Source organism: Cololabis saira, chromosome 4 (genome assembly GCF_033807715.1).
Source record: "Cololabis saira isolate AMF1-May2022 chromosome 4, fColSai1.1, whole genome shotgun sequence".
In the NCBI taxonomy this organism is placed as follows: Eukaryota; Metazoa; Chordata; class Actinopteri; order Beloniformes; family Belonidae; genus Cololabis; species Cololabis saira.
In genome coordinates, this window is record NC_084590.1 from 47,850,300 (window position 1) to 47,862,762 (window position 12,463).

Here is a 12,463-nt window from a genome sequence, read left to right on the forward strand (position 1 = left end):
TTAGAGTCTCTGTATTTAAATTAAGTGCATGTGAGTGATAGCGTTGCTGAAGAAATGTTTTTCCTGCTTTGATTATCTTCTGTCTTAAAGTGAAATAAAAAGGAAGAGTTTTTCGTTGTTGATGTAATGTCACTTTCCTGCCACTTGATGTCGCTGTGACGGCTCTCCTGCAGCTGCCGGCGGAGCCCAGCGCCTGAAAGGGAGAGGAATCCACTTAATAGGTTTGAATCAAATGTAATGACGTTACATTTGATTCATACTAGATATTTGTATAATTTACTCCATCATTGTATGTTTGTTCCACACTATTGTAAACCTTGTTGGGGTTTGTTTAGCAACATTTGCTAATAAAGTTTTTTACAGAGGTCACGTGGTTCCGGGTTGCGTCATCACAGTTTTTGCAGACGAACTTCTAGATTGAAGATCTGCAGGATCAGAACTAAACGAGAACGAAGCAGAACCAGGACTCGGAGATGGACCGGGATCAGAACCAGGACTCGGAGATGGACCGGGATCAGAACCAGGACTCGGAGATGGACCGGGATCAGAACCAGGACTCGGAGATGGACCGGGATCAGAACCAGGACTCGGAGATGGACCGGGATCAGAACCAGGACCAGGAGTCCAGCATCAGGACCAAAGCGGGATCTTCCTCTGCTGGTCTGCAGGTCAGTGTTCAGGTCCAGGTTCTGCTGATTCTGATCCAAACACTTTATTTGATTCCGTGTCCGTAACTTTGAACGGAACCGCAGAAAACACAAACACGTGATCTTCCTCGGAGACTTTGAAACGTGTTTCCGTCTGAATATGTGAATGTGTGAATGTCCCCACCAACTCCTGAGTGTCTGCAGTTCTGGAAACATCTGGTTGGTTCTACAACCGAGTAGCAGCAACATCTCCAGAGCAGCGGGGTTTGTTGGAGCTCCTATCCCGGGAGGGAGACGCCGCCGGCGGGTTAAAGTCGGAGGAGACGTCATTATGAGCAGAAAACCCGCCGTAAAAGGCCGCGTTTTAAACAAGTGGCGTAAAAACCGGCGTTTTCTGCTGTCCATGAACGCCGCTAAAAGTATGGCAAGCCATAAGGGCCAAAAACCGGGCTTGAATGAATGCGCTGCCGAACAAAAGCATAGACATATAAACGTAGACGCCCCATGGAGCTGCTGCGATACGTCAACGTCGCCGCCATATTGGATGTTCAAGACTGCGCTGTAAACTAATACAAGTAAATTGACTTATTTTCATAAACCGCCTTTCTACAAAGAAATTTACGTTTTACGTCTCATTTATTCATTCACACACACACTAATATACTTGGGAAACAGTTAGGCACCAAATATAATATATTTAATTTTCTCAATGGCAAAAATAAGAACTTTATTGATCCCACATAGGAGTAATTCATGTTATATCAGCTATAGAGAACAAGGTAATTCCGAAAAACAATATATATCCCCCCTAAAAAAAATAATGAAAATAGAGAAACATATTTTCTCATCAACAAAACAAATTTAACATTTTTCAAATAACAAAATAACATATTTGAACCATTTTTCAGGCAATAAAATAACATTTGAATCATTTTTCAGACAATAAAATAAATCTTAAAAATGGTTCAAACATGTTATTTTGTTACTTGAAAATTTTAAAATATGTTTATGTTAAAATATTCTTTTTTGATGAGAAAATATGTTTCTCTATTTTTCTTATTTTTATTAGGAGATATATATATATATATATATATATCATATACAGTGTTTCCCGTACCATTATATAGGCCTGGCGGGGCCGCCAGGCCAACGAGACCCCCCGCCAGGCCTAAAAAAAAAATAAATCAATTATCATTTACGTTTAGGAGCCTCTGCAGCTGTTCTGCAACGGGAGTCAACCTGCTTCGTTGCCTAGTAACGCTGCTGACAGCGGGCATATTATTATATATTATGGGATGTATAGAGTTTGTAGCTAGTCAAAAAAAAAAGAAAAAATATCGCGGGAGAAAGACAACATGATATAAAGAAATGTTTCCGTGTGTTTATGTTTGCATGAGACGCTGCAGGGAAGCATGAAGGAAAACACGCACCATGCGTCCGCGGGGTCCTAGTGCCAGCCATGTATGAGCGTCTAGGCTGATTTATGGTTCTGCGGTACACCAACGGCGTAGGTTACGCGGAGACACGCACCGTACGTGCGCGTCGCCGTGTACCCTACGCCGTAGGTTCTACGTTGGTGTACCGCGGACCATAAATCAGCCTTTACCGTCGCTGACACCGGTCCGACTGGTGACCCAGTAAAAAACAACGCATTTAAACACAGAACATCTGTCTGGGATCCCAAATGGCTTAATAACCATAAATACAGCCCTTGGTTGTACCACAGTCCCCATGGTACATTTCCAATTTGTTGTTACATTTTTGTTCTGATTGAGCTTCTTTTTTTTGGTAAGCAATAATGATGAAAATAACACGGACAATAGATTGTCTTTCCACTAGAACCACTAAAGGTTCATTTTCGCCCCAGTCAAATGCATGTAACTCTGTTATAACAAAACGGGTAAAACAAATCTACAATGTTTAAATTATTTATAACTGATATAATCTCAATTGTGAATAGGGATGTTTTGTGGCATATGCCGTCAGCACAAGCAGCCGTTAAGAGGACCATCCCAGAGGGTTTTCATAGAGATCCCTCTGAAATATATAGAAAAGATGCTCAATGCTCTTATGGGGTCAGACCTTTCTGGCCCATGACACTTTGGTTAAAGGTTAGATTAAGCCTAATGAATTCATTGAAGTGATATAATTCAGCAATATAGGCCTACAATGATTTTTAATGTAAAACTTTGTTATATTGCTACATGTCCAATATGCCGTCCCACGCGCCTCGTCTGTTTAGGATTTTTTCGGTGGGTACCACCGGGCCTGAAAAAAATTCTAGGGGAAACACTGATATATATATATAGTTTTTCGGCACTACCTTGTTCTCTATAGCTGATATAACATGAATTACTCCTATGTGGGATCAATAAAGTTCTTATTTTTGCCATTGAGTAGATTAAATATATTATATTTGGTGTCTAACTGTTTCCCAAGTATATTAGTGCATGTGTGAATGAATAAATGAGACGTAAAACGTAAATTTATTTGTAGAAAGGCGCTTTATGAAAATAAGTCCATTTACTTGTATTAGGTTAACGTTGCTGCAACTGAAGAGGGGAACCACGTTGACTTGAAATGTGAACAATGTAATGTTAACTGAATATTATATTGTTGTGTAAAGTTTGTGTATTGCTTTCTAGCTAAATCAAAAGCTCTTGATGACAAACAGATGTTACTTTTGTTAAATTGTGGTCAAGTATTGGGACGCCTGGTTGGTTGAGGGAGAGATACGGCGGTACAGAACTCTGCTCTGTCAGTTCAGTAACCTGGTGGTGACTGTGAGGGAAACTTATCACACCTGGCAACCAGGTATCTGTGTGTCCAAGCTTCACTTATCACACCTGGCAACCAGGTATCTGTGTGTCCAAGCTTCACTTATCACACCTGGCAACCAGGTATCTGTGTGTCCAAGCTTCACTTATCACACCTGGCAACCAGGTATCTGTGTGTCCAAGCGTCATCCACATCGTCAGAGCGTAGGTTTTCTATGTAGGTAAGGTCTGTCTAGGTAATGTGTTATGACATTTTTTACTCTTTACAATTAATTTCATAAAATTGGTATTAAAAAAAAAAGTATAGTTCAGTAACCGGTCTCAAATGGTTCTTTTCCACTAGTATCTACTCAGCGCTTCTACCCTCCACGCCCCCGTCTTGCGCTTTTCCACTAAGGGCCGAGGCGGGTGGAGCCGTGCCAAGCACATACTTTTTCTGTATCTTTTCTGCTGAGGTTCTAACCGGGCTGAGCCGGCACTATATCTGACGTCATCACCCTCCACGCCACTGATTGGTCGGGGGGCCGTCAGACGTTTGAATCAGGAAGCGGGAGTCAGTGCGAGAGCGACTGGCGGCTCACAGTGATTTTATTATACAGCGCAAACGTCTGTTTGGTGATCCAACTCTGAGGTGCAGATGTTCATAAACCTTGGTGGCTGACGAGAGAATTAAAAAAGGGATGTAGACGGGCGATAAGGAACGATCAGATCCACAGGAGCTCTGTTTTTTTTTTTCAACAATATATTTATTGGCTTTTTTCATTAAATATACAGAACAGACATCCATAAAAACCCTCCCTCCCCTCCCCAATAACACAACATTCTCAGTCAAAATGTTAAATAAAGAATACAGTTATGTACATATACACATACACACAAGCCTGCATATACATACATGCATACACATATGCACATATACTCATATATACATATACATGGGGAAATTAAATTGAAGAAATAAATAAAAAAGGAAGAAATAAATGAGTGAATACAAATTAAAAAAAAATTTTAAGTAAAAAAATTAAAAGAAAAAATAAAATATATTTAAATTAAATAAATCGTAATTATCAGTCATCATTCTGTTTATCTCTTACAACCAAGTTATTATTTGCACCTGAGTTACCTTAGCTGGAGTACAGTTTCACAAGTAAAACCAGACTGAAAATAAAAGTACAATTACAATTATCCACTCACAAGCATCTTACATCCTCACGTCACTCATACATTGTAAGAAAGGCGTCCACATCCAGGGCTCCAGACTAACTTTTTTCACTAGGAGCACAGTAGCCCCTAACTGAAAATTTTTAGGGGCACAATCAGAAATTTTAGGAGCGCACATCGTTTATCGACACGCTAACCAAATGTTTACATTTCTACTACATTTCAGTGTATTAGTAATACGTATTTCATAATAGATTAATGAATTACCACAATGTGCTGTTTCAAATGCAGTGTTACATTTTATTGTGCACTTTTAAAGATGCCGTAACATAAAGTAAACTGACAGCACCATTGCTGTCATTATATATAAAAAAAACATACATTCACATGATAAAAAAGTGCTTGGTAACAAAGTGCTTAGTAACCTTTCAGCCATGAATTTAACTGTTAAACACAGTACTTAACAAATGTACAAATATTGGGGGTACTGGCCAATAACATTTCCCTACTTGTGTCTTTACTAAAACCCTGAACTTACACCAGTTGACCAAATTCACTGCCTTCACTCAAATAACTAAGGATCTTACCAAGAAATATTCTTATTTCTAACCTAAAAAGGCCATTACACCTGATAACACATCACTTAAAAGGTTAGGTGTTTTCCCACGTGTTAAAATTTAACTTTCATTTGTGTCAAGCAAATTTTAAGTTCTAGTTACGTTTTAAGTTAGAGTTTTGGCAGTGTTCAAAATAAAATGATGCTGTATTGGAACACATTTTCTTTTAGTTAAAACTGTAGCGGGAACAGATGTTTAGAGAAACCTATGTATGTACCGGGTGAAGGCTGATTTATGGTTCCGCGTTACAACAACGCAGAGCCACGCCGTAGGCTACGGCGGCGGGTCTGCGTCGATTTAAGGCGGAACCGTAATTCAGGCTTTAGGGGAACATATCGGAGAACAACCAGAAGAATATAGAGTGGATTAAAAATAAAAGTTAAGCACTGAGCTACATGTGTCTCCCGTCTGGGCCATTGCAGACTGCCTGAGCATGATGTTACTAAAACCATCTCTTTCTTCTAACTTCATGTGCCGCGGCGGCAGCGCGTTGTGTCGCATTAAATGTGGTCCGGGCGTAATACCTGCTTTGAGCTGGTGAAATTAAATGAAAAAAATAAATAAATAAATAGATCCCCCGACTCATTCCCTTTCACACTCATTGGCCTGCAAATATGGGGGTTCATTGACGCACCCCTTCCATGTTTAACGTTTAAAAAAAAAAAAAAAAAAAAAAAACACTGGCAAATTTACTGGTCACACGTGTGCGAGTGGACATGAAATTCAGTCGCGCATACTCAAATTTTGGTCGCAAAATGCGAGCATTTGGTCGCAGTCTGGAGCCCTGACATCTCATAAAAACTCTTGACTTTACCTCTTACTATGTAAGTAAGTTTTTCCAATGCCAAACTGCTAGACATCTCCTTAATCCATTGATTAGAATTAGGTCCCACAATATCCTTCCATTTCAATGCAATTACACGTTTTGCCTGTAACAAGCAGAAATTAATAAGTCTCTTTTCTTTCGTACCTGCTGGAAAATCTTCAGGGTATATATGTAGTAAACATATTTTGGCTTCAACAGGAATAACGCTTTCTGTTAGTTTAGAAACCAGTTTGAGAACCTCCTTCCAGAACACTTGGAGCTTACGACAGCTCCACATGCAATGAAACAACGTTCCTATTTCTTCATTACATTTAGTGCAATTGTCAGGAATACTGGGATTGAAATGGTGTAATTTAACTGGTGTGATAAAGGTCCTGAGCAGCCATTTATAATGTAACAGTTTGCACTTAGTATTTATGGTTTGGGTTTGGGCAAGAAGACATGTCTTCTCCCAGTCCTCTACAGAGATGTTTACCTGAAGATCATTCTTCCAAGCAGATAGATATGCATGAGAGTTTTCTTTGGAACCTAACAGTAATATTTTGTAGAACATGGACAACTGGCCTCTATCATGTAAATGTTTTACTGTGAGCTGCTCAATGTTGGACAGTGAGGGTACCAAAGTGGTTTTAATTTGGGAATAAATGAAGCTTCTGATTTGTAGATACTTAAAAAAGTGTTTTCTTGGAAGGTTATATTTATCATCAGTTAATGACATTCATTAATGACAAGACAGTGATGTCTGCAAGGTTCTCATCCACAAAGTCATAAATCAGCATATTGCAGAGCTGTCAATTGCAACTGCCTACTAAAATGACAGACCTTTGTATAACATGACACTCGGGTCACAACTTAAGAAACACATGTTACATGTTACTCAGCATTGATCTGCCACCTCCTCTATCTCCTGCATCAGTCAACTCTTCTGATGGTGGTGAAGCCAGCAAGACCAACCAAACAGACAGTGGGCTGTCACGTTAGGTAGGACCCCTCGATAATGCCTCCCGAGTCCTTTTCCCTCCCCATAACTCCTCCTCAATTGCAACATACAGATTATTAAAATTGGCTTATATGGGTTGTTTTGATGTATAGGAAATAAAAATACTCAATAAAATGGCAGTATCCTATGCAAAAATGTAAAAATATGCTTAGATGGACTTGTTCTATGGCAGGTCAAAAAGGGTTCAACAAACATTAATCATCCAGTGATAATAATGGGGTTGTATCTAAAAACACTGACCGTAGGGTGTTTTTTTCCTTGCCCTGTTGGTGGAATCTTGAAATTCCAAAGTTTCTGGCAAACTTCACCCCAAAAGGTTCCTCCTTCAGTGGTTTTTTTGAGGCTTGGCAGTGGCGGTCAAAAGTTTGAAGAAATAGTTCTAGACTTTACAAGTCTAGAGAACAAATATTACTTAAAAAAAACAACAACAAAAAAACAACGTTAAACTGGTCAACAATAAATCTATACGAGGACTCAGAAACTGTATAACTGCACTGCAATTTCCAACTGGCCAGCAAGAATTCGCTTGGTGATTTGTGTGGATGAAGAGGTCCCACACTGGCAAAAGTCTGGGACTGGCAAAAGTGGTCCTTAAGGAGAAGCAAAACGTGCTCAGTAAGATACTTTATATTGCAGGCAACATAGACATGTTTGCATGTAAATTATTAGATCATGATCAAATGAAAAGCACAATAGTACTTAAATATTGAAGTTGTGTATGTTACCCCTCTGAGCCACCCAAACACATGCCACTCCTTGATAAAATGAGGACTTAAGAAGAGCAGAGGAGTTTGTGCTGCTCATGCAAAAGCTTTACACCTTTACACTGGCAGTCTCCAGTGACAAAAGTGCAACCTATGGTGAGATTTTACCCATCCTGAAAAGCTACAGCAACACTACACCGTGCAGGAGGAGAACTCTGCCTTGATTGTATTTGTCACTGGCTCACTGGCTTTATGTTTGAATGCTCAGTTCATATATCTTTTAAAAAGGACAATTTTATTTATTTTTTTTTATTTATCTTTTTTTTGTTTTAGAAACATTTTGGAATCGGGGAATTGCCAGAGAATGATGCATGTTGTATTTGTTCATTTCTATAGGAGAATATTTATTTTATATTTGTGATGCTAATCAACTTTTTGTTGTCTCTTTTTTCCAAAATGAAAATTGATAAAGGAATCGATAAAAACTGAATCGTTAAGCAGAATGAAAAATGGTTGGAAGATCTTATCAATACCCATCCCTATTAATGAAATGTTTTGATGGTTTTCGTGTTAGTAGTTTTAAGCATTGTAGGTGCCATATGCTAAATATTTATGTTTATGTTGGCATCAGCTGTTAGTTTGACACCTGTCACTCATGTCACGGGGGGGTGTGATCAAGGCGTAGTAATCTGGGTCAATGAATGAATGGGCATATATTAACCTGTTCACCGCGGCGGCTGCATGGAGAGGGGGTGAGTAGGGAGAGTGTATTTTTTGTTGACCGCATGAATACCGCTTGATTACCGTTTGAATATACGGACAGAGAGAGTGAACATCTTGCCTTGCCTTGCCTTGCTTTTTGCTGTTTGTCCAGCGTTGGAGGAGAATAAATGCGGACACGGTTTAACAACACGGAAATGGCTTGTCGTTTATGCAGCGCGTCAGCAGTACCATGCTCCCTCACTTAGCCTCTCAGTGATTTCCTTTTTTTTGGTTTGGAGTCACTACAACTTTGTCAACAAAAAATATATACCCAAACGATCTGTGGAGAAAAAAAACGGAAAAAACCTGAAAACTTTACTGGGTGTATTGTTGATTCACTGCGCAAATCACGGAGTTCCTGAGCTTCAAAAAGGCAGTATGAGTGGAATAAATGAAAGAATCGAAAATAATGGCTCTGAAGCAATGAATGCTAAACGAAATGTCAAACTTACTGCAAAGGCCTTGGCAAATAAAATTGAAAGTCTGCAAAAGGAACGTAAAACACACGTAAATAAAATAAAAGACTTGATACCTGCAATGAAAGAGCTTATGAAACAAAATAAAAATGCACAAGAGTTGAGATTCCAGTTGCAAACTCTCACTCAGCTTCTTGACACTGCTGTGAACCTACATCAAACAATAATTCCACTGTTACCTGAGGATGAAAAGGATAAACAGAATGGTTGGTTCTCAAGTATTGAAAATTACAGCAGTAGATTCAAGAATGATGTGATTCAGTGGTTGGTTGAAAAGGAACATGTTCTCGATCCTGTTGAAATTGACTTGGTTGCAGCAACAGAGGATGTGTGTCACTTTCAAATGGACGATGCCTCCCAGGCAGCAACACTGGACACAGGCTGGATGGATGATGTGAAACCAAATGATAGCATTTCAAATGTGCAAAGTGGAGGATCTGCACAAAGTGCTGCAAGTGGAAAAAGCTCTGGAAGTGGTAAAAGGTCCTCTGTATCAGGCACCTCCTCTGCTCGTATAAAGGCAGAAGCTGATCTAGCTGCATTAATGGCACGGCAAAAACTTCTACAGGATAAGCATGCACTGGAGGAGGAAGAGCAGCAAATACAGAAACGCAAAGAAAAGCTCAAGTTGGAAGAAGAAATTGCTGCACACTTGGCTAAATTGAGTGTTTTAAGGGCTGCTAGCTCTTTTGGTTCTAAAACCTCTGTTACAGACCGGTCCAATGCAATGCATTCTTATCTAAAAAAAGAACAAGAAAAAACAAAGCTCAATATGGACGCCCCTCTTTTCATTCCTCGGAGCCTGAAAACACAGCAATCAAAAATCATGGTCAGCGAACAGGTGACAAGACCTAAATCAGATAGGCTGACCCATGCTGCTCACTTTCAGCCTCCTGCTTTAAAGCACCACCTCCCTAAACCCAAGCTATCCAGTGCTCAGAACAATCAGATGCGACGTGGAACCATTCTCAACACTGAAGGTTCAGTAAGCAATGAGGAGCAAAACAATTTTCTTCATATAATGAGAAGGCAGAATGAAATAACAACATTACTGATAAAACAGCAGCAATGTTCATCCTTGCCCAAAAGAGAGATTCAGGTCTTTGATGGTGATCCATTGCAGTTTCATACATTTATGAGAGCCTTCGAAAATTGTGTTGAAAGCAAGTCCGACAGTAATAGTGATCACCTGTACTTCCTTGAGCAATTCACCAGAGGTCGCCCAAGGGATCTTGTACGAAGCTGCCAACATATGGACCCACATATGGGCTATGCTCAGGCTAAAATGCTACTTCAGGAACATCTTGGAGATGAACAAAGGGTTGCAGCTGCTTATATGGACAAGGCATTGTCATGGGTCCCGATTAAATCAGAGGACGTTAAAGCGCTCCAAGACTACAGCTTATTTCTCAGAGGATGTTTGAATGCAATGAACGAAGTGCAGTACATGTTTGAAATGGATATGCCTGCTAATATGCTAATATAATAAAGAAGCTGCCTTACAAGCTAAGGGATCGATGGAGGACGACTGCTTGTGAAATACAAGAGAGGCGTAACCAAAGGGCTACATTCAATGATATTGTTAATTTCATTGAAAGGCAAGCGAGGATTCTAACAGATCCAGTATTTGGGGACATTCAAGATGCATCACCAGCATTAAATAGAGGCATGAATCGAACCGGCTTAAACCCTAGACCGAGGCCAAAAGGAAGTAGTTTTGCCACAAATGTGAACACTGTAGAGGACAATAACACTGGAACAGAGGGAAGGAGACCAGACATGATCTCATCAGTCAAGAAAGTCTGTCTGTTTTGTGAGGGTGGACACACTTTGGAGTTTTGTCCTCTGTTGGAGAAAAGGCCTCACACTGAAAAGATCACCTTTTTGAGGGAAAGGGGAATGTGCTTTGGCTGTTTGTGTATAGGACACATCAGCAAGGACTGTCGAAAGCGTCTCTCATGCGAAGTGTGCAGTTTGAAACACCCCACAATGCTCCACATCCACTCAAAAGAAAAGGATCCAGTGACAGAGGAAGAACCAGGCGCCGCATTGGGCTGTGCTCTGGTATCCAGTGGGCTTACTGGGGCTGGTGGTCATGATTGCAAGCTTCCTATAGTGCCAGTGCAGATTAAATCCAAAAAAGGTAACCATACAGTGGTGACTTATGCCTTCTTGGATCAGGGTAGCACGGCTGTTTTCTGCTCAGTGAACCTCATGAACAAGCTCAACCTCTCAGGGAAAAAGACACGAATTCTTTTAAGGACAATGGGTCAAGAGAAGGTTGTTAACAGCTATGTGATCACAGGACTGGAGGTGTCTGGCTTAGACGGGGAGACATACTGTGATTTGCCCAACACCTATACCCAGGAGTTTATGCCAGTGCATAAGGGAAATATTCCATGTCAAAGAGATCTTCAGAGGTGGCCTCACTTGGGAGATGTTCACTTACCTGAGATTGAGTCCGAAGTCGAGCTGTTGATTGGAACAAATGTACCAAAGGCACTGGAACCGCTGCAAGTCATTCGTAGTGTGGATGATGGACCCTATGCCATTAAGACTATTCTGGGTAGGACTGTTAATGGACCACTGGGAGGAGACAGTGGTGATGGAACTGATGTTGTGACCGTTAACTGAATCTCAGTTCTGAACTTAGAGGAGCTTTGGAAGCAGCAGTTCAGAACAGACTACCCAGAATGCGGCTATGATGAACAACCGGGCCAGTCGAGAGAAGATCAAAGGTTCATGGAGTTGGTCCAGGATTCTGCCAGACTTGTAGATGGCCATTACGAGGTTAATGAGGACTCGGACTCAGATTCGGACCTGGACGAGGAAGCAGCTTTACGCTTCTACAGCGAAGTGGAGAAGCGGGTGAAATTAAGGAGGAAGAACAATAACTCACGAGCTGAAGAGCTGGAGAAGAACGAAGATGATGGTGAATATGATGAGCTGGATGCAGACGCCAAGAGAGGAATCACTTACCAGATGGCTAAGAACAAGGGACTGACACCAAAGAGAAGGAAAATTGACCGTAATCCCAGAGTCAAGCACCGAGAGAAGTTCAGACGGGCTAAGATCCGCAGAAAGGGACAGGTCCGAGGGGCTCGTCGACGGTGGAAGCAAGTCCAGTATATGTCCAAAATAGACCGCCATCATTACGGGACAGTCAAAGAGTTTCTCGAGGATGTGGATCTCATCTGGAAGAATAACCTGGAATATAACCCAGACAGGGATCCTTCAGATCGCCTGATCCACCACAGAGCATGTGCATTAAAGCAGTGATTCTTAACCATAGGGCCGCGGCCCACACTTGGGCCGCGAGCGCCATCTAGTGGGCCGCCAAAAAAATTCAGTTTTGTACGTGTGGGCCGCGAGGGCCGCGGGACTGCATAGCAACTCCCAACCAAATGAGGAGAAGAAGACACTCAGCTAGCTGTACGTGTAATAGTAAGAGAAATGGTGTGTATTTACAGAGAAAATCCTTAATTTTGCACAG

At 40.9% G+C, this 12,463-nt stretch overlaps 1 protein-coding gene across 5 annotated transcripts in view; it reads left to right on the plus strand.

Moving 5' to 3' along the window:
- The first annotated feature begins 416 nt into the window (after window positions 1–416).
- LOC133442057 (zinc finger protein 239-like) overlaps window positions 417–12,463 on the plus strand; it is a 38,459-nt gene continuing 26,412 nt past the window's right edge. For all 5 annotated transcript variants that reach the window (XM_061719955.1, XM_061719956.1, XM_061719958.1 and 2 more), the window contains exon 1: window positions 417–668. Coding sequence is in view for 3 of the 5 variants with exons in the window: in XM_061719958.1 (XP_061575942.1) it covers window positions 474–668 (195 nt within the window). In the remaining 2 variants the exon portion in view is untranslated. The remainder of the gene's footprint in view (window positions 669–12,463) is intronic.